Genomic DNA, 27,001 nt, shown 5'->3' with positions numbered 1-27,001 from the left:
AGGCCATAAAGATCATCAAGGACAACAACCACCCAAGCCACTGCCTGTTCCCCCTGCTATCATCCAGAAGGCGAGGTCAGTACAGGTGCATCAAAGCTGGGACCGAGAGACAGAAGCTGTTTTTCAATCTCAAGGCCATCAGACTGTTAAACAGCCACCACTAACATTGAGTGGCTGCTGCCAACACACTGACTCAACTCCAGCCACTTTAATTACATTTACATTTAAGTCATTTAGCAGACGCTCTTATCCAGAGCGATTTACAAATTGGTGCATTCACCTTATGACATCCAGTGGAACAGTCACTTTACAATAGTGCATCTAAATCTTAAAGGGGGGATTACTTATCCTATCCTAGGTATTCCTTAAAGAGGTGGGGTTTCAGGTGTCTCCGGAAGGTGGTGATTGACTCCGCTGTCCTGGTGTCGTGAGGGAGTTTGTTCCACCATTGGGGGGCCAGAGCAGCGAACAGTTTTGACTGGGCTGAGCGGGAGCTGTACTTCCTCAGTGGTAGGGAGGCGAGCAGGCCAGAGGTGGATGAACGCAGTGCCCTTGTTTGGGTGTAGGGCCTGATCAGAGCCTGGAGGTACTGAGGTGCCGTTCCCCTCACAGCTCCGTAGGCAAGCACCATGGTCTTGTAGCGGATGCGAGCTTCAACTGGAAGCCAGTGGAGAGAACGGAGGAGCGGGGTGACGTGAGAGAACTTGGGAAGGTTGAACACCAGACGGGCTGCGGCGTTCTGGATGAGTTGAAGGGGTTTAATGGCACAGGCAGGGAGCCCAGCCAACAGCGAGTTGCAGTAATCCAGACGGGAGATGACAAGTGCCTGGATTAGGACCTGCGCCGCTTCCTGTGTGAGGCAGGGTCGTACTCTGCGGATGTTGTAGAGCATGAACCTACAGGAACGGGCCACCGCCTTGATGTTGGTTGAGAACGACAGGGTGTTGTCCAGGATCACGCCAAGGTTCTTGGCGCTCTGGGAGGAGAACACAATGGAGTTGTCAACCGTGATGGCGAGATCATGGAACGGGCAGTCCTTCCCCGGGAGGAAGAGCAGCTCCGTCTTGCCGAGGTTCAGCTTGAGGTGGTGATCCGTCATCCACACTGATATGTCTGCCAGACATGCAGAGATGCGATTCGCCACCTGGTCATCAGAAGGGGGAAAGGAGAAGATTAATTGTGTGTCGTCTGCATAGCAATGATAGGAGAGACCATGTGAGGTTATGACAGAGCCAAGTGACTTGGTGTATAGCGAGAATAGGAGAGGGCCTAGAACAGAGCCCTGGGGGACACCAGTGGTGAGAGCGCGTGGTGAGGAGACAGATTCTCGCCACGCCACCTGGTAGGAGCGACCTGTCAGGTAGGACGCAATCCAAGCGTGGGCCGCGCCGGAGATGCCCAACTCGGAGAGGGTGGAGAGGAGGATCTGATGGTTCACAGTATCGAAGGCAGCCGATAGATCTAGAAGGATGAGAGCAGAGGAGAGAGAGTTAGCTTTAGCAGTGCGGAGCGCCTCTGTGATACAGAGGAGAGCAGTCTCAGTTGAATGACTAGTCTTGAAACCTGACTGATTTGGATCAAGAAGGTCATTCAGAGAGAGATAGCGGGAGAGCTGGCCAAGGACGGCACGTTCAAGAGTTTTGGAGAGAAAAGAAAGAAGGGATACTGGTCTGTAATTGTTGACATCGGAGGGATCAAGTGTAGGTTTTTTCAGAAGGGGTGCAACTCTCGCTCTCTTGAAGACGGAAGGGACGTAGCCAGCGGTCAGGGATGAGTTGATGAGCGAGGTGAGGTAAGGGAGAAGGTCTCCGGAAATGGTCTGGAGAAGAGAGGAGAGGATAGGGTCAAGCGGGCAGGTTGTTGGGCGGCCGGCCGTCACAAGACGCGAGATTTCATCTGGAGAGAGAGGGGAGAAAGAGGTCAGAGCACAGGGTAGGGCAGTGTGAGCAGAACCAGCGGTGTCGTTTGACTTAGCAAACGAGGATCGGATGTCGTCGACCTTCTTTTCAAAATGGTTGACGAAGTCATCTGCAGAGAGGGAGGGGGGGGGATTCAGGAGGGAGGAGAAGGTGGCAAAGAGCTTCCTAGGGTTAGAGGCAGATGCTTGGAATTTAGAGTGGTAGAAAGTGGCTTTAGCAGCAGAGACAGAGGAGGAAAATGTAGAGAGGAGGGAGTGAAAGGATGCCAGGTCCGCAGGGAGGCGAGTTTTTCTCCATTTCCGCTCGGCTGCCCGGAGCCCTGTTCTGTGAGCTCGCAATGAGTCATCGAGCCACGGAGCGGGAGGGGAGGACCGAGCCGGCCTGGAGGATAGGGGACATAGAGAGTCAAAGGATGCAGAGAGGGAGGAGAGGAGGGTTGAGGAGGCAGAGTCAGGAGATAGGTTGGAGAAGGTTTGAGCAGAGGGAAGAGATGATAGGATGGAAGAGGAGAGAGTAGCGGGGGAGAGAGAGCGAAGGTTGGGACGGCGCGATACCATCCGAGTAGGGGCAGTGTGGGAGGTGTTGGATGAGAGCGAGAGGGAAAAGGATACAAGGTAGTGGTCGGAGACTTGGAGGGGAGTTGCAGTGAGGTTAGTGGAAGAACAGCATCTAGTAAAGATGAGGTCGAGCGTATTGCCTGCCTTGTGAGTAGGGGGGGAAGGTGAGAGCGTGAGGTCAAAAGAGGAGAGGAGTGGAAAGAAGGAGGCAGAGAGGAATGAGTCAAAGGTAGACGTGGGGAGGTTAAATTCGCCCAGAACTGTGAGAGGTGAGCCATCCTCAGGAAAGGAGCTTATCAAGGCATCAAGCTCATTGATGAACTCTCAGAGGGAACCTGGAGGGCGATAAATGATGAGGATGTTAAGCTTGAAAGGGCTGGTAACTGTGACAGCATGGAATTCAAAGGAGGCGATAGACAGATGGGTAAGGGGAGAAAGAGAGAATGACCACTTGGGAGAGATGAGGATCCCGGTGCCACCACCCCGCTGACCAGAAGCTCTCGGGGTGTGCGAGAACACGTGGGCGGACGAAGAGAGAGCAGTAGGAGTAGCAGTGTTGTCTGTGGTGATCCATGTTTCCGTCAGTGCCAAGAAGTCGAGGGACTGGAGGGAGGCATAGGCTGAGATGAACTCTGCCTTGTTGACCGCAGATCGGCAGTTCCAGAGGCTACCGGAGACCTGGAACTCATTTACATTACATTTACATTTAAGTCATTTAGCAGACGCTCTTATCCAGAGCGACTTACAAATTGGTGCATTCACCTTATGACATCCAGTGGAACAACCACTTTACAATAGTGCATCTAAATATTTTAAGGGGGGAGGGGGTGAGAAGGATTACTTTATCCTATCCTAGGTATTCCTTAAAGAGGTGGGGTTTCAGGTGTCTCCGGAAGGTGGTGATTGACTCCGCTGTCCTGGCGTCATGAGGGAGTTTGTTCCACCATTGGGGAGCCAGAGCAGCGAACAGTTTTGACTGAGCTGAGCGGGAACTGTACTTCCTCAGTGGTAGGGAGGCGAGCAGGCCAGAGGTGGATGAACGCAGTGCCCTTATTTGGGTGTAGGGCCTGATCAGAGCCTGGAGGTACTGAGGTGCCGTTCCCCTCACAGCTCCGTAGGCAAGCACCATGGTCTTGTAGCGGATGCGAGCTTCAACTGGAAGCCAGTGGAGAGAGCGGAGGAGCGGGGTGACGTGAGAGAACTTGGGAAGGTTGAACACTAGTCGGGCTGCGGCGTTCTGGATGAGTTGTAGGGGTTTAATGGCACAGGCAGGGAGCCCAGCCAACAGCGAGTTGCAGTAATCCAGACGGGAGATGACAAGTGCCTGGATTAGGACCTGCGCCGCTTCCTGTGTGAGGCAGGGTCGTACTCTGCGGATGTTGTAGAGCATGAACCTACAGGAACGGGCCACCGCCTTGATGTTAGTTGAGAACGACAGTTTGTTGTCCAGGATCACGCCAAGGTTCTTAGCGCTCTGGGAGGAGGACACAATGGAGTTGTCAACCGTGATGGCGAGATCATGGAACGGGCAGTCCTTCCCGGGAGGAAGAGCAGCTCCGTCTTGCCGAAGTTCAGCATGAGGTGGTGATCCGTCATCCACACTGATATGTCTGCCAGACATGCAGAGATGCAATTCGCCACCTGGTCATCAGAAGGGGGAAAGGAGAAGATTAATTGTGTGTCGTCTGCATAGCAATGATAGGAGAGACCATGTGAGGTTATGACAGAGCCAAGTGACTTGGTGTATAGCGAGAATAGGAGAGGGCCTAGAACAGAGCCCTGGGGGACACCAGTGGTGAGAGCGCGTGGTGAGGAGACAGATTCTCGCCACGCCACCTGGTAGGAGCAACCTGTCAGGTAGGACGCAATCCAAGCGTGGGCCGCGCCGGAGATGCCCAACTCGGAGAGGGTGGAGAGGAGGATCTGATGGTTCACAGTATCGAAGGCAGCCGATAGGTCTAGAAGGATGAGAGCAGAGGAGAGAGAGTTAGCTTTAGCGGTGCGGAGCGCCTCCGTGATACAGAGAAGAGCAGTCTCAGTTGAATGACTAGTCTTGAAACCTGACTGATTTGGATCAAGAAGGTCATTCTGAGAGAGATAGCGGGAGAGCTGACCAAGGACGGCACGTTCAAGAGTTTTGGAGAGAAAAGAAAGAAGGGATACTGGTCTGTAGTTGTTGACATCGGAGGGATCGAGTGTAGGTTTTTTCAGAAGGGGTGCAACTCTCGCTCTCTTGAAGACGGAAGGGACGTAGCCAGCGGTCAGGGATAAGTTGATGAGCGAGGTGAGGTAAGGGAGAAGGTCTCCGGAAATGGTCTGGAGAAGAGAGGAGGGGATAGGGTCGAGCGGGCAGGTTGTTGGGCGGCCGGCCGTCACAAGACGCGAGATTTCATCTGGAGAGAGAGGGGAGAAAGAGGTCAGAGCACAGGGTAGGGCAGTGTGAGCAGAACCAGCGGTGTTGTTTGACTTAGCAAACGAGGATCGGATGTCGTCGATCTTCTTTTCAAAATGGTTGACGAAGTCATCTGCAGAGAGGGAGGAGGGGGGGAGGGGGAGGAGGATTCAGGAGGGAGGAGAATGTGGCAAAGAGCTTCCTAGGGTTAGAGGCAGATGCTTGGAATTTAGAGTGGTAGAAAGTGGCTTTAGCAGCAGAGACAGAGGAGGAAAATGTAGAGAGGAGGGAGTGAAAGGATGCCAGGTCCGCAGGGAGGCGAGTTTTCCTCCATTTCCGCTCGGCCTTCCGGAGCCCTGTTCTGTGAGCTCGCATTGAGTCGTCAAGCCACGGAGCGGGAGGGGAGGACCGAGCCGGCCTGGAAGATAGGGGACATAGAGAGTCAAAGGATGCAGAAAGGGAGGAGAGGAGGGTTGAGGAGGCAGAATCAGGAGATAGGTTGGAGAAGGTTTGAGCAGAGGGAAGAGATGATAGGATGGAAGAGGAGAGAGTAGCGGGGGAGAGAGAGCGAAGGTTGGGACGGCGCGATACCATCCGAGTAGGGGCAGTGTGGGAAGTGTGGGTCGTGCGCGCTGGGACCACCAGATTAGGGTGGCCGCGGCCATGCGGTGTGGAGCGTTTGTATGGTCTGTGCAGAGAGGAGAGAACAGGGATAGACAGACACATAGTTGACAGGCTACAGAAGAGGCTACGCTAATGCAAAGGAGATTGGAATGACAAGTGGACTACACGTCTCGAATGTTCAGAAAGTTAAGCTTACGTAGCAAGAATCTTATTGACTAAAATGATTAAAATGATACAGTACTGCTGAAGTAGGCTAGCTGGCAGTGGGTGCGTTGTTGACACTACACTAATCAAGTCGTTCCGTTGAGTGTAATAGTTTCTGCAGTGCTGCTATTCGGGGGCTAGCTGGCTAGCTAGCAGTGTTGTTTACGTTACGTTGCGTTAAAAGAACGACAATAGCTGGCTAGCTAACCTAGAAAATCGCTCTAGACTACACAATTATCTTTGATACAAAGACGGCTATGTAGCTAGCTATGTAGCTAGCTACGATCAAACAGATCAAACCGTTGTACTGTAATGAAATGAAATGAAAATGTGATACTACCTGTGAATGCGACCGGGTTGTGAGTCTATTCGGTAGACGTTGGCTAGCTGTCGGCTAGCTGTTGGCTAGCTGTTGGCTAGCTAGCAGAGTCTCCTACGTTAAGGACGACAAATAGCTGGATAGCTAACCTCGGTAAATTAAGATAATCACTCTAAGAATACACACTCTAAACTACACAATTATCTTGGATACGAAGACAGCAAAGACAGCTATGTAGCTAGCTAACACTACACTAATCAAGTCGTTCAGTTGAGTGTAATAGTTTCTCCAGTTTCTCTAATAATGGGAATTCAATTCAAATCAAATGTATTTATATAGCCCTTCGTACATCAGCTGATATCTCAAAGTGCTGTACAGAAACCCAGCCTAAACCCCCAAACAGCAAGCAATGCAGGTGTAGAAGCACGGTGGCTAGGAAAAACTCCCTAGAAAGGCCAAAACCTAGGAAGAAACCAAGAGAGGAACCAGGCTATGTGGGGTGGCCAGTCCTCTTCTGGCTGTGCCGGGTGGAGATTATAACAGAACATGGCCAAGATGTTCAAATGTTCATAAATGACCAGCATGGTCGTATAATAATAAGGCAGAACAGTTGAAACTGGAGCAGCAGCACGGTCAGGTGGACTTGGGACAGCAAGGAGTCATCATGTCAGGTAGTCCTGGGGCATGGTCCTCGGGCTCAGGTCCTCTGAGAGAGAAAGAAAGAGAGGAGAGAATTAGAGAACACACACTTAGATTCACACAGGACACCGAATAGGACAGGAAAGGACTCCAGATATAACAAACTGACCCTAGCCCCCCGACACATAAACTACTGCAGCATAAATACTGGAGGCTGAGACAGGAGGGGTCAGGAGACACTGTGGCCCCATCCGGGGACACCACCGGTCAGGGCCAAACAGGAAGGATATAACCCCACCCACTTTGCTAAAGCACAGCCCCCACACCACTAGAGGGATAACTTCAACCACCAACTTACCATCCTGAGACGAGGCTGAGTATAGCCCACAAAGATCTCCGCCATGGCACAACCCAAGGGGGGGGGGGTGCCAACCCAGACAGGATGACCACATCAGTGAATCAACCCACTCAGGTGACGCACCCCTTCCAGGGACGGCATGAGAGAGCCCCAGTAAGCCAGTGACTCAGCCCCTGTAATAGGGTTAGAGGCAGAGAATACCAGTGGAAAGAGGGGAACCGGCCAGGCAGACAGCAAGGGCTGTTTGTTGCTCCAGAGCCTTTCCGTTCACCTTCCCACTCCTGGGCCAGACTACACTCAAGCATATGACCCACTGAAGAGATGAGTCTTCAGTAAAGACTTAAAGGTTGAGACCGAGTTTGCATCTCTGACATGGGTAGGCAGACCGTTCCATAAAAATGGAGCTCCATAGGAGAAAGCCCTGCCTCCAACTGTTTGCTTAGAAATTCTAGGGACAATTAGGAGGCCTGCGTCTTGTGACCGTAGCCTACGTGTAGGTATGTACGGCAGGACCAAATCAGAGATAGGTAGGAGCAAGCCCATGTAATGCTTTGTAGGTTAGCAGTAAAACCTTTAAATCAGCCCTTGCTTTGACAGGAAGCCAGTGTAGAGAGGCTAGCACTGGAGTAATATGATCACATTTTTGGGTTCTAGTCAGGATTCTAGCAGCCATATTTAGCACGAACTGAAGTTTATTTAGTGCTTTATCCGGGTAGCCGGAAAGTAGAGCATTGCAGTAGTCTAACCTAGAAGTAACAAAATCATGGATACATTTTTCTGCATCATTTTTGGACAAAGTTTCTGATTTTTGCAATGTTACGTAGATTGAAAAAAGCTGTCCTTGAAATGGTCTTGATATGTTCTTCAAAAGAGAGTTCAGGGTCCAGAGTAACGCCGAGGTCCTTCACAGTTTTATTTGAGACGACTGTACAACCATTAAGATTAATTGTCAGATTCAACAGAAGATCTCTTTGTTTCTTGGGACCTAGAACAAGCATCTCTGTTTTGTCCGAGTTTAAAAGTATAAAGATTGCAGCCATCCACTTCCTTATGTCTGAAACACAGGCTTGTAGCGAGGGCAATTTTGGGGCTTCACCATGTTTCATTGAAATGTACAGCTGTGTGTCATCTGCATAGCAGTGAAAGTTAACATTATGTTGAATTGATGTAAATATATCACTAGCCACTTTAAACAATGCTACTTAATATAATGTTTACATACCCTACATTATTTATCTCATATGTATACGTATATACTGTACTCTATATCATCTACTGCATCTTTATGTAATACATGTATCACTAGCCACTTTGAACTATGCCACTTTGTTTACATACTCATCTCATATGTATATACTGTACTCGATACCAACTACTGCATCTTGCCTATGCCGCTCTGTACCATCACTCATTCATATATCTTTATCTACATATTCTTTATCCCTTTACACTTGTGTGTATAAGGTAGTAGTTTTGGAATTGTTAGCTAGATTACTCGTTGGTTATTACTGCATTGTCGGAACTAGAAGCACAAGCATTTCGCTACACTCACATTAACATCTGCTAACCATGTGTATGTGACAAATAAAATTTGATTTGATTTAGTGGGGCAAAAAAGTATTTAGTCAGCCACCAATTGTGCAAGTTCTCCCACTTAAAAAGATGAGAGGCCTATAAATTTCATCATAGGTACACTTCAACTATGACAGACAAAATGAGAGAGAAAACATTCCAGAAAATCACGTTGTAGGATTTTTTATGAATTTATTTGCAAATTATGGTGGAAAATTAAGTATTTGGTCACCTACAAACTAGCAAGATTTCTGGCTCTCACAGACCTGTAACTTCTTCTTTAAGAGGCTCCTCTGTCCTCCACTCGCTACCTGTATTAATGACACCTGTTTGAACTTGTTATCAGTATAAAAGACACCTGTCCACAACCTCAAACAGTCACACTCCAAACTCCACTATGGCCAAGACCAAAGAGCTGTCAAAGGACACCAGAAACAAAATTGTAGACCTGCACCAGGCTGGGAAGACTGAATCTGCAATAGGTAAGCAGCTTGGTTTGAAGAAATCAACTGTGGGAGCAATTATTAGGAAATGGAAGACATACAACACCACTGATAATCTCCCTCGATCTGGGGCAAGATCTCACCCCGTGGGGTAAAAATGATCACAAGAATGGTGAGTAAAAATCCCAGAACCACACGGGGGGACCTAGTGAATGACCTGCAGAGAGCTGGGACCAAAGTAACAAAGCCTACCATCAGTAACACACTACGCCGCCAGGGACTCAAATCCTGCAGTGCCAGACGTGTCCCCCTGCTTAAGCCAGTACATATCCAGGCCCGTCTGAAGTTTGCTAGAGAGCATTTGGATGATCCAGAAGAAGATTGTGGAGAATGTCATATGGTCAGGTGAAACCAACATAGAACTTTTTGGTAAGAACTCAACTCGTCGTGTTTGGTGGACAAAGAATGCTGACTTGCATCCAAAGAACACCATACCTACTTTGAAGCATGGGGGTGGAAACATCATGCTTTGGGGCTGTTTTTCTGCAAAGGGACCAGGACGACTGATCCGTGTAAAGGAAAGAATGAATGGGGCCATGTATCGTGAGATTTTGAGTGAAAGCCTCCTTTCATCAGCAAGGGCATTGAAGATGAAACGTGGCTGGGTCTTTCAGCATGACAATGATCCAAAACACACCGCTGGGCAACAAAGGAGTAGCTTCGTAAGAAGCATTTCAAGGTCCTGGAGTGGCCTAGCCAGCCTCCAGATCTCAACCCCATAGAAAATCTTTGGAGGGAGTTTGAAAGTCTGTTGCCCAGCAACAGCCCCAAAACATCACTGCTCTAGATGAGATCTGCCTGGAGGAATGGGCCAAAATACCAGCAACAGTGTGTGAAAACCTTGTGAAGACTTACAGAAAATGTTTGACCTCTGTCATTGCCAACAAAGGGTATATAATAAAGTATTGAGAAACTTTTGTTATTGACCAAATACTTATTTTTCCACCATAATTTGCAAATAAATTCATTAAAAATCCTCAATGCAAATAGTCCGGGTAGCCATTTGATTACCTGTTCAGGAGTCTTATGGCTTGGGGGTGAAAATTGATATTTTGATATGCCTTTTTGTCCTAGACTTGGCTCTCCGGTACCGCTTGCCATGCGGTAGTAGAGAGAACAGTCTATGACTGGGGTGGCTGGGGTCGTTGACAATTTTTAGGGCCTTCCTCTGACACTGCCTGGTGTAGAGGTCCGGGAATGCAGGTATGCACTACCTGTAGTGCCTTGCGGTCGGAGGCCGAGCAGTTGCCGTACCAGACAGTTATGCAACCAGTCAGGATGTTCTCGATGTTGCAGCTTTAGAACCTTTTGAGGATCTGAGGACCCAAGCCAAATCTTTTTAGTTTCCTGAGGGGGAATTGGCTTTGTCGTGCCCTCTTCACGACTGTCTTGGTGTGTTTGGACCATTCTAGTTTGTTGTTGATGTGGACACCAAGGAATTTGAAGCTCTCAACCTGCTCCACTACTGCCCCGTCGATGAGAATGGGGACGTGCTCGGTGCTCCTTTTCCTGTAGTCCACAATCATCTCCTTAGTCTTGGTTACGTTGAGGGATAAGTTGTTATTCTGGCACCACCCAGCCAGGTCTCTGACCTAGTCCTTATAGGCTGTCACGTCGTTGTTGGTGATCAGGCCTACCACTGTAGTGTCGTCTGCAAACTTAACGATGGTGTTGGAGTCGTGCCTGGCCATGCAGTCGTGGGTGAACAAGGGAGTACAGGAGGGGACTGAGAACGCACCCCTGAAGATGCTCTCGGAGGATCAGCGTGGCAGATGTGTTGCTACCTACCCTCACCACCTGGGGGTGGCCCGTCAGGAAGTCCAGGATCCAGTTGCAGGGGGAGGTGTTTAGTCCCAGGGTCCTTACCTTATTGATGAGCTTTGAGGGTACAATGGTGTTGAACGCTGAGCTGTAGTCGGTGAATAGCATTCTCATGTAGGTGTTCCTTAGTTGTGAATGTTGACCTGTTTTAAAGGTCTTACACACGTCTGCTACGGAGAGCGTGATCACACAGTCGTCTGGAACAGCTGATCCTCTCATGCATGCCTCAGTGTTGCTTGCCTCGACGCGAGCATAGAAGTGATATAGCTCACCTGGTAGGCTTGTGTCACTTGGCAGCTCGTGGCTGTGCTTGCTTCCCTTTTATAGTCTGTAATAGTTTGCAAGCCCTGCCACATAAGACAAGCGTCGGAGCCGGTGTAGTATGATTCAATCTTAGCCATGTATTGACGCTTTGCCTGTTTGATGATTTGTCGGAGTGGCCATTGAAGGTATGCATTTGCCCACTGAAGTCGGTTAAGATGCCGAAATGCAGTCCGGTCAAGATCCTGGTGAGGACGACGAGCACACAGATTAGCTTCCCCTGAGAAAGTTTCTGATGGTCAGTGCAGAAATTCTTTAGTTGTTCAAACCCAGTTTCATCAGCTGTCCGGGTGTCTGAATTCAGAGGAGATCCTGGGCTGTCGTGGTTACATTCAATTAGCCAAAGTCTCTAAAACGATGTTAGAGGCGGCTTATGTTAGATAAATAACAATACATTCTCCCCGGTACGGGGGACTACCGTAAGCTTCATAATAACACATAGAATCATGTATTAACCAAAAAGTGTTAAACAAATCCAAATATATTTCAGATTCTTCAAAGTAGCTTTGCACACTCTTGGCATTCTCTCAATCAGCTTCATGAAGAATGCTTTTCCAACCGTCTTGAAGGAGTTCCCACATATGCTGAGCATTTGTTGGCTGCTTTCCCTTCCATCTGCTGTCCAACTCACCCCACACCATCTCATTTGGGTTTAGGTCGGATGATTTGCGGAGGCCAGGTCATCTGATGCAGCACTCAATCACCCTCCTTCTTGTTCAAATAGCCCTTACACAGCCTGGAGGTGTGTTTTGGGTCATTGTCCTGTTGAAAAACAAATGATAGTCCCACTAAGTGCAAACCAGATGGGATGGTGTGTTGCTGCAGAATGCTGTGGTAGCCATACTGGTTAAGTGTGCCTTGAATTCTAAATAAATCGGCGTCATCAGCAAAGCACCATCACACCTTCTCTTCCATTATTCACGGTGGGAACCACACATGAGAATATCCATTCACCTAGTAGTGGTTTCTTAGCAGCAATTTGACTATGAAGGCCTGATTCATGCAGTCTCCTCTGAACAGTTGATGTTGAGATGTGTGTATTTATGCACTTATTTGGGCTGCAATTTCTGAGGCTGGTAACTAATGAACTTGAAGAAACTTTCAAAGTTCTCAATTTTCAGTATTGACTGACCTTCATGTCTTAAAGTAATGATAGACTGTCGTAATGATGGACCTTGTCACAACACAAAAAATATATATATATATAATTGACCCATGGTCACACGAGTTCTTCTGTGGAGATGGGAGAACCTTTCAGAAGGACAACCAACTCTGTAGCACACCACCAATCAGGCCTTTATGGTAGAGTGGCTAGACTGAAGCCACTCTTCAGTAAAAGGCACATGACCGCCCTCTTGGAGTTTGCCAAAAGGCACCTAAAGACTTTGACCATGAAAAACAAGATTATCTGGTCTGATGAAACCAAGATTAAACTCTTTGGCCTGAATACCTAAGCACACAGCCAAGACAATGTGGGAGTCGCTTCGGGACAAGTCTCAATGTCCTTGAGTGGACCCGCCAGAGCCCGTACTTGAACCCAATTGAACGTCTCTGGAGAGACCTGAAAAAAGTTGTGCAACCTGACAGAGCTTGAGAGGATCTGCAGAGGATAATGGGAGAAACTCTCCAAATACAGGTGTGCCAAGCTTGTAGCGTCATACCAAAGAAAACTCGAGGCTGTAATAACTGCCACCAAAGGTGCACTGAGTAAAGGGTCTGAATACATATGTAAATTAGATTTCCATATTATTTTCTAAAAACCTGTTTTTACTTTTGGGTATATTGTGTTGAGTGAAAAAAATATTTAATCAATTTCATAATAAAGCTGTAACAAAATGTGGAAAAAGTCAAGAATAATTTCTGAATGCACTATCTTGATTAGATAAGTATTCAACCCCCTGATTCCATACATATTGATACAACTGTAGCTGATATGGTGAGATGTCTGTCCATAATAAAGTGCTGTTCTACCTTCTTAACAGCACTATCAACAAGGCAGGTCCTACAAGCTCTAGTTTTGTCACACCTGGACTACTGTTCAGTCAATTGGTCAGGTGCCATCAAGAGGGACTAAGGAAAATTGCAATTATCTCAGAACAGGGCAGCACAGCTGGCCCTTGGATGTGCACAGCAAACATTAATCATATCTATCATGGCTCAAAATAGAGATATTGACTTCAGAAATTACATTTGTGAGAGGTATTGACATGTTGAAAGCACCGAGTTATAATAATAATATATGCCATTTAGCAGACGCTTTTATCCAAAGCGACTTACAGTCATGTGTGCATACATTCTACGTATGGGTGGTCCTGGGGATCGAACCCACTACCCTGGCGTTACAAGCGCCATGCTCTACCAACTGAGCTACAGAAGGACTCTAGGAGTTGTCTGTTTAAACGACTAACACAGCTCAGGCACCCATGCATACCCCACAAGACAAGATTTCACAGTCCCTAAGTCCAGAACAGACTTTAGGAGGCGCACAGTACTACATAGAGCCATGACTACATGGAACTCTATTCTACGTCAGGTAACTGATGCAAGCACAAATATAGGCACAGACACATGCATAGACACACGATAACATACATGGATTTTGTGTTGTAGATATGTGGTAGTGGAGTATGGGCCTGAGGGCACATTTTTTTTGCAGTTTTACTTTAGTGACTTGTTGCAAACAGGATGCATGTTCTGGAATATTGTTATTCTGTACAATTCTGTCAATTGGGTTAGTATTGTGGAGTAACTAATATGTTGATCCATCCTCAGTTTTCTCCTGTCACGGCCATTAAACTCTAACTGTTTTAAAGTCACCATTGGCCTCATGGTAAAATCCCTGAGTGGTTTCCTTTCTCTCCGGCAAGGGAGTTGGGAAGGACACCTGTATCTTTGTAGTGTTGGGAAACTGCCCTGGTCTTTGTAGTTGAATCTGTGTTTGAAATTCACTGCTCAACTGAGGGATCTTACAGATAATTGTATGTTTATGGTACAGGGATGAGGTAGTCACTAAAAAATCATACTAAACACTATTTTTGCACACAGAGTGAGTCCATGCAACTTATTATGTGACTTGTTAAGCTTATTTATCGGCTTTTCACAGTTATTTATTCGTAGAAAGCGAGTGGGTTTGGGTGTTAAATCTTAGTAAGTCTCGGTAACCCGGTTCCCACTTTTTAACCCTGCTATGAACTGTCTATTAAGGAAAACCAATGAGACCCCTCTCCATCTGTCTTTCTATCAGTTGTTAGATCGTTCTCCAGGAGAGCCCGTGGAGAGTCTAGCTCAGGACAACACAGGTAACCTTGGGAACTAGTATTCTAATATTACAAGGTATATTTATCTCAAGGGTGGTGAAGCATAATGTGTTTTATTTACCTGGAGGGGGTGTGTGTGTTTAGGTCTGGGGTCATCGTGGGACAGTGTGAAGATTCAGCTTCACGCCCCTCTGGAAACTCCCTCCTCCCCTGGAGCCAAAACCAGACACCCCACATGCAATTCAACTGACACAGGTGTGCTGCATACACACAAATATACAAACACAAAAATAGCCTGGGAATATATATATATAATTTCAGTTTATAAACCCACCTCCACCCCTGTGTGTTTGCAGGTCAGGTGTCAGCCCAGCTCAGGTCTCTCCTGGCGCAGTTCCCCTCCCAGCCTGACAGGGCGGCGCGCTCTCTGCAGTTGCTCTCTAAGCTGACCCATGGGTAAACCACAGACACACACCCCTTATGAACCTACCTTTCCACAACAAACATTTAACAAGCTGTATTTCAGAATGTTATTGGAGTTCAGACTGCGGTTTATTGTGGCTGTATATTGTGTGTGTATTAAGGTTTGTTTCATATTGTCTATTTTTTTATTTACCTTAATTGAATCAAGGAGTCACCATTGTGACCAGTGTCTCTTTGGAGGGAGACCTGTATATACCCTACCAGTCAAAAGTTTTAGAACACCTACTCATTCAAGGGTTTTTCTTTATTTGTACTATTTTCTACATTGTAGAATAATAGTGAAGACATCAAAACTATGAAATAACACATATGTAGTAACCATAAAAGTGTGAAAGAAATCCAAATATATTTTATATTTGAGATTCTTCAAATAGCCACCCGTCCATATTATTGCAAGAACAGCTCAAATAAGCAAAGAGAAACAACAGCCCATTACTTTAAGAAATGAAGATCAGTCAATACGGAACATTTCAAGAACTTTGAAAGTTTCTTCAAGTGCAGTCGCAAATACCATCAAGCTCTATGATGAAACTGGCTCTCGTGAGGACCGCCACAGGAGTGGAAGACCCAGAGTTACCTGTGCTGGAGAGGATACGTTCATTAGAGTTACCGGCCACAGAAATTGCAGCCCAGATAAATGCATCACAGAGTTCAAGTAACAGGCACATCTCAACATACACTGTTCAGAGGAGACTGCATGAATCAGGCCTTCATGGTCGAATTTCTGCAAATAAACCACTACTAAAGGATGAAGAAGAGACTTGCTTGGGCCAAGAAACAAGAGCAATGGACAATAGACCGGTGGAAATTTGTCCTTTGGTCAGGTGTCCAAATTGGAGATTTTTGTGAGATGCAGTGTGGGTGAACGGATGATCTCTGCATGTGTATTTCCCACCGTAACGCGTGGTGGTGTTATGGTGTGGGGTTGTTTTGCTGGTGATACTGTCTGGGATTTATTTAGAATTCACGGCACACTTAACCAGCATGGCTACCACAGCATTATGCAAACCATCTGGTTTGGGCTTTAGTGGGACTATGATTTGTTTTTCAACAGGACAATGACCCGAAACACACCTCCAGGCTGTGTAAGGGCTATTTTACAAAAGAGGAGAGTGGTGGAGTGTTGCATCAGATTTCTACATGATTCCATATGTGTCATTTCATAGTTTTGATGTCTTCACTATTATTCTACAATGTAGAAAATAATTAAAATAAAGAAAACCGCAAGAATGAGTAGGTCCTAAAACTTTTGACCAGTATTGTCCAATTTCATGAAATACATAAAAAGTAAAATACAATATCAAACAAATAAAATACAGCACACTACCTATTGAACAGAAAAACACAAATGCACACAATATTTACAAAACAAAGTGAAAACATTCTTCATTTATAAAAGTCCTCTGTCCGGTCTGTATAGGTCTGATGGTGAGTGTGAGGAGAAGCCGAGCCGCCTGAAGAAGAGCGAACCACTCCTCCGGAACTCTGGAGTGTCCCGGGTAACTAGTCAGGGGTCCGGGGTGAGGGGTCAGATGCCGGGTATGAGGGGCAGAAGGGGGTGGCAGGGAAGGGGGGGAGCGTGGAGATGATGTTTTTGTTAAAAAGCTGTTTGAATGTTTTACCACATCACATATGTTTGTGACTGTTATTAAAATCTACTTTTTCTATTCATGAGGTTCTGTGTGTATTCTAAACAACTTTTTAATAATATCTTTTAAAAATGTAACCTCTAGAGGAACGATATCCTTTCCTCGAGATGATTGCGCTAATGTAGGCTAATGTGATTAGCATGAGGTTGTAGGAAAAAAAAAATCCCAGGACATAGACATAACTGATATGAGCAGATAGATAAACAAGAATTTAAGCAAACTGCACTGTCCAATTTACAGTAGCTATTACAGTGAAAGAATACCATGCTATTGTTTGAGGAGAGTGCACAATTATGAACTTGAAAATGTATGAATAAACCAATTAGGCACATTTGGGCAGTCTTGATACAACATTTTGAATAGATATGAATAGTTCATTGGATCAGTCTAAAACGTTGCCATACACTCCTGGCATCTAGTTGCCAAAGTCTATATTGCACCTGGGCTTGAATAATTCATTATGGCCTTTCTCTTGCATTTCAAAGATAATGGTACAAGTATTCTTTTTTAAACGTGTTTTTTCTTTGTATTGTCTTTTACCAGATCTAATGTGTTGTATTCTCTCCTACTTTAATTTGACATTTCCACAAACTTCAAAATGTTTCCTTTCAAATGGTATCAATAATATTTATAGCCTTGCTTCAGGTCCTGAGCTCCAGGCAGTTAGATTTGGGTATGTAATTTTAGGCGAAAATTGAAAAAAGGGGCGGATCCTTAAGTTAACCTTTATATAACTAGGCAAGTCAGTTAAGGACAAATTATTATTTTACAATGATTGCCTACCCTTGCCAAATCCTCCCCTAACCAGGACGACAATTGTGTGCCGCCTTATGGGTCTCCGGATCATGGCCGGTTGTGATACAGCCTGGGATCGAACCAGGGTCTGTAGTGATGCCTCTAGCACTGAGATGCTATGCCTTAGACCACTACGCAACTCTGAAGCCCAAGTGAGAATAGAAATATGATCTCCCTCTTACTCACATTAGGGAGTGTGTGAGGCCACTTGGAAACGAGTACGGTCTAGTTTAGATCTAGTTTAGATCACTTAAATGTTTGACAATCTCCACTCACTCACTGATCCTCTGACACTTATCCTCTGATCCCACAACATAGGAAAAATAAGGTAGAGAAGCCACCTCTTTCTGTCCCTCTCATTCTGATGATCATAGAGATTGGGCTGTTGTCTGATGTATTTATTATGGATCCCCATTAGCCAAAGCAGCAGCTACTCTTCCTGGTGTCCTGCAAAATGATAGTTTATACAATTTGAAAACATTACAATCGTTTCAGATTTCACAGCACACTGTGTGCTATCAGGCCCCGACTCCACCACTATCACATATCTACAGCTAATGGATATCCGTCAAAAATACAAAACCTTGCATAACACGTTTGTTTAACAGGTACGGTAGGCTGCTTAGACTGACCCCTGTAATCTTAGAATGCATGTTGACTACCCTAGCTGCAGTTTAGTTCATATCATAGAAAACATTAAGATGGACTCAACTTGTTTGCAATATATTAAAGATACAAATTGGCTGAAAATAATTGGCATAAATAGAGAAATATACCAGTTACATTTGAGGACAAAAAGGTTGACAGCTGCACCATACAGGTTGCAAAATAAATGGGAAAGGATTTTCAATGTTCTGACACATGGTTTATTAACTTTTAAAAGATTTTCAATTTAAATTATTATAAATTCTTGCCACCAACAGAATGCTATACAGTGGGGAGAACAAGTATTTGATACTCGATTTTGCAGGTTTTCCTACTTACAAAGCATGTGGAGGTCTGTAATTTTTTATCATAGGTACACTTCAACTGTGAGAGACGGAATCTAGAACAAAAATCCAGAAAATCACATTGTATGAATTTTAAGTAATTAATTTGCATTTTATTGCATGACATAAGTATTTGATACATCAGAAAAGCAGAACTTAATATTTGGTACAGGAACCTTTGTTTGCAATTACAGAGATCATACGTTTCCTGTAGTTCTTGACCAGGTTTGCACACACTGCAGCAGGGATTTTGGCCCACTCCTCCATACAAGACCTTCTCCAGATCCTTCAGGTTTCGGGGTTGTCGCTGGGCAATACGGACTTTCAGCTCCCTCCAAAGATTTTCTATTGGGTTCAGGTCTGGAGACTGGCTAGGCCACTCTAGGACCTTGAGATGCTTCTCACGGAGCCATTCCTTAGTTGCCCTGGCTGTGTGTTTCAGGTTGTTGTCATGCTGGAAGACCCAGCCACGACCCATCTTCAATGCTCTTACTGAGGGAAGGAGGTTGTTGGCCAAGATCTCACGATACATGGCCCCATCCATCCTCCCCTCAATACGGTGCAGTCGTCCTGTCCCCTTTGCAGAAAAGCATCCCCAAATAATGATGTTTCCACCTCCATGCTTCACGGTTGGGATGGTGTTCTTGGGGTTGTACTCACATCCTTCTTCTTCCTCCAAACACGGCGAGTGGAGTTTAGACCAAAAAGCTCTATTTTTGTCTCATCAGACCACATGACCTTCTCCCATTCCTCCTCTGGGCTGATCCCTCACCTTCCTCATGATCATTGATGCCCCACGAGGTGAGATCTTGCATGGAGCCCCAGACCGAAGGTGATTGACCGTCATCTTGAACTTCTTCCATTTTCTAATAATTGCGCCAACAGTTGTTGCCTTCTCACCAAGCTGCTTGCCTATTGTCCTGTAGCCCATCCCAGCCTTGTTTCTGATCACAAGTTCAGGAATAGTTAGAAAATCACAACATTCCCTTAAAATGAACCTTACAAATAGCAGTGGTGGGCAATTTGGAAGGCCAATTCGGTCAATAATAATACCCGTAGGAAATGTTTTCGTGCAATTAGAATGGTTCAAAATGTATGTAAAACATTTACAGCACAATTAAAAAGTATATGGCACATGGAAACCAACCGAGGGTGGTCTATGGTGATAGGTGGGACTAAAGTGCTTATGTTAGGTAATATATTATTGTAATGTGATTGCTGTATATAAAAGTACCATGTTTGTCAAAATTATATGTAAAATGTACAGTACCAGTCAAGTTTGGACACCTACTCATTCAAGTGTTTTTCTTTATTTTTTACTATTTTCTATATTGAAGAATAATAGTCAAGGCATCAAAACTATGAAATAAAACATACGGAATCATGTAGTAACAAAAAACGTGTTAAACAAATCTTCAAAGTAGCCACCCTTTGCATTGATGACAGCTTTGCACACAATTGGCATTCTCTCAACCAGCTTCATGAGGTAGTCACCTGGAATGCATTTCAATAACAGGTGTGCCTTGTTAAAAGTTAATTTGTGGAATTTCTTTCCTTAATGGGTTTGAGCCAATCAGTTGTGTGCCTCACTTCCAGACCCTAGTCAGGACAGCCCAGGGGAGCCTTCACTAGCCTGCTCCAGGGCCAGATGTTATGGTGTAATTCCCACATTTGAGGATCTTATCAGCTGCTAATGATGAGTTACTCTGGAATTCCACTGAAGTAGTTAACTTTTATTAAAACTTCTACATTTGAGGTAGTCCGAATGACAAAATACAATAGTGGTTTAATGGAGCAAAAAGAGCGTGGCTCACAGTTCAGCTTCAACCCCGTCACAATTGCATCAAAACCGAATGTTACCTTACTACGTTACCCATAATGCACTTCAGTGTTTTAAAGCTATAACCATACTTTACCAACACTACCCCCACTCTGGATGGTGATTAGATCGAACACCACTCCAACACTCATACGAAGGCACAATACCCAATGGTTTTCATTTCAGTTACATGGACATTAGATATGTTACTCCTTTGGGTTCTTGAAAGTTAACATTTTCTCTTCTTCTTTTCAGTCCACAAAGACCTCTGAACTTGTCCTGTTCAGTAATAACTCCACTTGAAGAAGCAAGTAGTCCATTTTCCCTAATTTCCCGAAAGCACATTGAGCGGTGGGTAGCACCATACAAGGGCTGTTGGTTTAAGAGGAGGATACCTAGAGAAAAGGAAGGCAAGTGAGTGGTTCCAGTACCTAGCAGTACATTATGTTGTTCCAGTATCTCTTCTGAAAAAGTAAGAAGGTTAACACTGTTCTATTTCAAGAATGTTACTTTCCGTTTACAGAAATACCTGGCTTTCTTCCCATACAAAATTATAGGAAGAAAGTTCCCAAAACATAAATGGCCCACGTGTCAATGCATAGAATATAAAACTGTCACAATTTACAGTCCCAACTACTTCAGTGTGTTTTTAAAAAATATATTTTTTAACACACATATATTTATATATTATATATGGAATTCCAGTCTGATTCATATATATATATTAGCAAAAACAGCAAATTGTTTACGTCCCAGAACAGTTTGTTTGTAACAGTTCAGTTCAACATCAACACCCAATCACCTGACCAGTTCGGTGGCCTTTTGTTCCTCTTTGGCCACCCTGTGGGAGTCTGACCAAAGCAGGGTGAGTAAACAGTCCATCCTTGGTCTTGTTGCATTATGCTACCCCCACTAGACTGAACTCCATCTGTTGTCGCAGACCCACTCACAAAATAAGTGGTATCAGAAGCAAGCTCTGCGTCCTTCTCACTACCTTTGTCACTTTTGTTCATCCATGATCAGGTTGGGTAGATCCAGATCAGAATCGTGGAGGCCTGCATCCAAATCAGGCTACAAGATCTCTGCAGGTTTCCATGCTTCGGCGTGTGTGAACACCCAGCTGTTGTCTATAGTCATCCCGGAGTTGTACGGCTTGAGTTTGTATGACGTAAGGACCCTCATAGGATGGTAGGGGCTTCATAACTTTGTCCCGCACCCACTTTATACAATTAATTAAGTACCATACTGTGTCACCAACGTTGTTGTGTATCCTTGCAACATTCTTGTCATACTGCTTTTTGGCATGCTCCACAGACTGACCCAGCTCTTCCCTTGCATTCTGGTGAGCAAGTTCCAATCTGTCTTGTAGCTGTGCCACATACTGTGGAGGGGTCTTGGTGTGCTCATGATCGGGTGGCAAGCCAGCCATCAGGTCGATGGGTTCTGTTACTTCACTTCCAAGGAGCGTCATGTTCGGAGTGAACCCTGTTGAGCTGTGCTTTGTTGCTCTATAGACCATCACGGAGAATGGAATCATGAGGTCCCGGTCCCAATGACAACGTTCTGTGGTGGTGGCTAAGATATTCTGTAGAGTGGCATTAAATCTTTCGACTTGCCTTTCTGATTGTGGTCTGATTCCTATTCCACACATTCTTTGGAAGACTTCAGACTCGAAGTTGGAGCCTTGATCGCTGTGGAGTGTCTGTGGGGCTCCGTAGCGACACCACCATTCAGCTGTCAGAACTTCAGCCACTGTCACAGCTTGATCGTAGGCTTCCACCCACTTTGAAATAGTCTTGAACCACCAATATGCAGCGATTGTAGCATTCTGTCTCATTCATGGAGCCCATGAGATCAATGGCGATCCTCTCCATGGGTACTCCCATGCAGACAGTGCCCATGGGTGCTTGGGGCTTCCTCGGAGGTCTGGCTTTAGCTGCACAGCTGGTACATGTACGAGACCATAGTGTGACATCCTCTCTCATTCGGTACCAGTAGTATCTTGTCTGCAGCCGGGCAAGAATGCGTTCCACGCCAAAGTGACCGGCTACCTGGCCGTCATGCATCTGCTTCATGATGTCCGACCAGAACACAAGAGGTCTGAGTATCTGTGGGTAAAACACTGCATCTTCGGTACAGTAGAAGTGTCGTAAGAGAATGCCGTCTTTGACATACAGTCTCTTCCACTGGCTCCAAAAGGCCTTAGTCGCTGGCACGAAAGGCGACACATCTCCCCATGATGGGCGGTCCTTCCTCGAGCCATCTTTTGACGGGGCCTATATCAGAGTCAGCCATCTGAGCTTGACATAATTCCTCAGTAGTCCATCCATAGAACAGAACAGTGTCACTTGCTTCAGTGAGGCAAATCCGATGTGTCATCTTCACTCTCCTGAACACCTGACTCCACGTCAAAGGCAGCTCCAGGGAGTGTAGGCTGGGGTCTTCCCTTACTTCTACGGAGCTCTGTTCAGGGGGGTATCTTCCACAGCATTATCTGCTATGCTGGAGCCGAAGTCACAGTGCACTTCCTGGTTCCTGAAACAGTCATTGTTCTGGGTAGGGTCCTGTATAGTGCAGGGGCAAGTCTGGCGGCAGGGCCTCCTGGACAGGACGTCAGCATTTTCGTGGTGGCGTCCTAGACGATGCATGACCTTGAAGCAAGACCAGGCTTCTCGAGCCACCCCGCCAGTTGACCTTCTGGTTCCTTCATCCTTATGAACCACCGAAAGCTGCTGTGGTCGGTGCGCACGATAAAGGGTCTTCTGAGCAGGTATTGACGACCGCCAGCTCCCATACGCTAGTACGCGTTCCTCACTGTCCTGCATTTGGGACACTGGTCCTTCTGTAGCTCAGTTGGTAGAGCATGGCGCTTGTAACGCCAGGGTAGTGGGTTCAATCCCCGGGACCACCCATACGTAGAATGTATGCACACATGACTGTAAGTCGCTTTGGATAAAAGCGTCTGCTAAATGGCATATATTATTTATTATTACAAGACGGCTCCAATACCGAAGTTGCTGGCGTCTGTATAAAGTTTGAGGTCGCCGCTGTTGAGTGGATAGCCCAAATTGGGCGTGGTGGTGAGGCGTGGGCGTGGTGGTGAGTAGATACTTTAATTCTTTGAACGCCTCCGGGCACTCTCGCGTCCACTGGAAACGAGCATGTCTCTTTGTAAGCTCATGAAGGGGCTTGTCTACAGCAGCAACGTTTTTGACAAATTGTCGGCAGTACGAGGCCAGGCTACGAACTGACGGACTACTGAAACACAGGTAGGCTGGGGGCGTTCTTGGACTTTCAGATTTTTCTGGTGATCTGTGGCGATGCCATGTTCAGAAACTTTGTGTCCAAGGTAGGTAACCTGTCGGAACCCACTTGGAGGGTTTCAATTTCAGGTTGGCTTGGCGTCACCGATCAACCACTTGTGCGAGGCATTGGAGCATTTCCGGGACATCCCTTCCCAGGATGATGATGTCATCAACATATACGAGGCAGGTCTCCCATAGCGTTCTAGCCAGGACGCCCTCCAATTAGATGTTGAAACGTCGCTGGTGCGTTGCAGAGCCCAAAAGGCATCACATTCCACTCAGAGGCTCTTCCTGCTGCAGAAAGCGGCTGCCTTACGGGCCCTGGGGGTAAGCTCTACCTGCCAATAGCCTGACGCTAGGTCCAATGTGCTAAACCATTTGGCCGTTGACAGGGTATCAAGGATACGAGGAAGAGGATATACATCCTTAACAGTACGCTCATTTAGAGCCCTGTAAGTCCACACATAGACGGTATGTCTGGTGGTCCTTTTGTGGCTTGGAGAGGCTACTCCAGTTTCTTGACTTTGCTGGATCTACTGGTCAGTTACTGCATCACAGGGGCCCAGGAAATTTCTAAATGTCATGCTGTACAAGACTAGTGCAACCAATATCAGTGGGAAGAAGAAATCCCCGTAGGTACTAAGGAGTTGAGCCAGCCCACAACTTTGTCTGCACTTAGCGCAGTAGAGTTTTCTGTTTACACCGACTGTAAGTGATCAGGAACTGCTGGGGAGAGACTAGTTTGTGGTGGCATGGAAGAAATATCAGTGGGTTGAACAACATCTGCTGCCTGGAGGAATCCGGCAGAGATGGTCGCCTCGCTTCGCGTTCTTAGGAAACGATGCAGTATTTTGTTTTTTTATGTATTATTTCTTACACTGTTACCGCAGGAAATCTTAAGTCTTATTACATACAGCCGGGAAGAACTACTGTATATAAGAGCAATGTCAACTTACCAACATTACGACCGGGAATACGACTTTCCCGAAGCAGATCCTCTGTTTGGACCACCAACCAGAACAATGGATCGGATCCCAGTAGGCGACCCAAAACAAAGGCGCTGCAAAAGGGGCAGACGGAGCGTGGTCTTCTCATATGCCTTATGATTAACGAGTCGTGGTGTGATCATAACAACATACAGGAACTCAAGTCATTTTGTTCACCTGACCTAGAATTCCTTACAATCAAATGCCGGCCGCATTATCTACCAAGAGAATTATCGTTGATCATAATCACAGCCGTGTATATCCCCCCCCCCCCATGCAGCCCCCTCGACGGCCCTGAAAGAACTTCATTGGACTCTATGTAAACTGGAAACCACATATCCTGAGGCTGCTTTATTGTAGCTGGGGATTTTAACAAAGCTAATCTGAAAACAAAGCTCCCTAAATTTTATCAGCATATGAAATGCGCGAACCGGGCTGGCAGCATTTCTGGATCATTGTTACCCTAACTTACACAATGCATACAAAGCCCTCCCTCGCCCTCCTTTCGGCAAATCTGACCACGACTCCATTTTGTTGCTCCCAGCCTATAGACAGAAACTAAAACGGGAAACTGCCGTGCTCAGGTCTGTTCAACGCTGGTCCGACCAATCTGATTCCACGCTTCAAGATTGTTTCGATCACGTGGACTGGGATATGTTCCGGATAGCCTCAGACATTGATGTATACGCTGATTTGGTGAGCGAGTTTATTTTAATGTCATTAGCACAGAACTGAAAGCGCGAACCCAATGCTTTTAATCATGGCAAGGCGACCGAAAACAACATAACCGAATACAAAGAGTGTAGCGATTCCCTCCGCAAGGCAATCAGACAAGCTAAGCGTCAGTATATAGACAAAGTAGAGTCGTAATTCAATGGCTCAGACACGAGACATATGTTGCAGGGTCTACAGTCAATCACGGATTGCAAAAAGAAAACCAGTCCCGTCGCGGACACCGACGTCATGCTCCCAGACAAAGTAAAAAACTTCTTTGCTCGCTTTGAGGACAATACAGTGCCACTGACACAGCCCGCTTCCAAAACCTGTGGGCTCTCCTTCACTGCAGCCAACGTGAGTAAAACATTTAAACGTGTTAACCCTCGCAGGGCCGCCGGCCCAGACGGCATCCATAGCTGCGTCCCCATAGCATGCGCAGACCCAACTGGCTGGTGTGTTTACGGACATATTCAATCAATCCGTATCCCAGTCTGCTGTTCCCACATGCTTCAAGAAGGCTAAGGTAACTGAGCTAAATGACTATCGCCCCGTAGCACTCACTTCCATCATCATGAAGTGCTTTGAGAGGATCATATCACCTCCACCCTACCTGACACCCTAGACCAGTCCTTCTCAAATAGTGGGGCTCGGAGCCATGCCTGGGAGGGGGGGGGCGTGTAATCCCAGGGAACATGCTTTTTTTTGCCGCAGGGAGTAGGGTTTTTTGCACCGAATAAGAACACACAGCAGGAGATATGAAGTGCAGATAACAAACCCTTAAGAGACACCATGGAAAAATATTTAACAGGGATGAAAAGAAAGGCGGAGGGAGACGGAGATAATAAGACAAGCGTAAGTCTCCCGAAAGCTAAGACGAGGAAATATGACGAAGCGTATGTAGCACTTGGCTTCACTGTGACTGCGGTGGGAGACGAGGAAGACCGGTATGTTTACTGTGTCTAAAAATGTTGACAGCGGACAGCATGAAGCCAAATCAATGAAGGCTTCACTTAAAGACATTACACCCCAATCACGCTGATAAGCCGCTTGAGTTTTTTCAGCGAAAACGTGCCGAATATTGCCAACAATCGTCCCGCTTTGTGAACGCAACTTCAGTAAACCAGCAAGCACTGTTAGCATCATATAAGGTGGCGTACCAAATTTATCAGTGCAAAAAAAAAACACTCCATAGCAGAGGAGCTGATACTGCCTTACAGCATTAGACATGGTCTCTGTCATGCTGGATGACACAAGTGCTGCAAAAATAAAAAACTGCCCCTCTGTCCAATGACACTGTCACCAGATGTATAAATGACATTGCTAACGATCTTAAAGAACAGCTGGTAGATTAACTCAAAGACAAATGTTTTGCCTTACAGTTCGATGCTGAGTGGACTCACTGTGTCATACACAGAGAAGCACTGGCATCAAGGCACCTTTCCTCTGAATTAAGTGAGGTTATGATTGACATTGTAGGTGTAGTCAATTTTATAAAGATCAGACCACTAAAATAAAAACAAGAGTCTTCTCTGCTATCTGTGAGGAGATGGGAGCTGAACATCAAGCTGTGCTGTTTCACAGTGAAGCAAGGTGGTTGTCACAAGCAAAAGTCTTGTCTCGAGTTTTTGAGCTCAGAGAGCAGATAATGTTTTCGGAGCAGGAGCACGACCTTGCAGAAATTTTGTGATGAGAACTTTCTGGCAAAACTGGCCTACCTATGTGGCATATTTGGAAAGCTAAATTAACTAAATCTCCAGCTTCAAGGGAAAGAT

At 46.0% G+C, this 27,001-nt stretch overlaps 1 protein-coding gene across 1 annotated transcript in view; it reads left to right on the top strand.

The window, feature by feature from the left end:
• Positions 1-24,452, top strand: part of LOC124012692 (centrobin-like) — a 45,090-nt gene extending 20,638 nt beyond the window's left edge. The window contains exons 18-22 of the mRNA XM_046326568.1: positions 14,474-14,528; positions 14,631-14,741; positions 14,843-14,942; positions 16,390-16,468; positions 20,477-24,452. Of these exons, the coding sequence (XP_046182524.1) occupies positions 14,474-14,528; positions 14,631-14,741; positions 14,843-14,942; positions 16,390-16,468; positions 20,477-20,524 (393 nt within the window). The 3' untranslated portion in view covers positions 20,525-24,452. The remainder of the gene's footprint in view (positions 1-14,473; positions 14,529-14,630; positions 14,742-14,842; positions 14,943-16,389; positions 16,469-20,476) is intronic.
• The last annotated feature ends 2,549 nt before the right edge of the window (positions 24,453-27,001 follow it).

This window comes from Oncorhynchus gorbuscha, linkage group LG24, assembly GCF_021184085.1.
Source record: "Oncorhynchus gorbuscha isolate QuinsamMale2020 ecotype Even-year linkage group LG24, OgorEven_v1.0, whole genome shotgun sequence".
Lineage (NCBI taxonomy): Eukaryota > Metazoa > Chordata > Actinopteri > Salmoniformes > Salmonidae > Oncorhynchus > Oncorhynchus gorbuscha.
The sequence above is the reverse complement of the archived record's forward strand: the minus strand, read 5'-3'. Positions and strand labels throughout refer to the sequence as shown.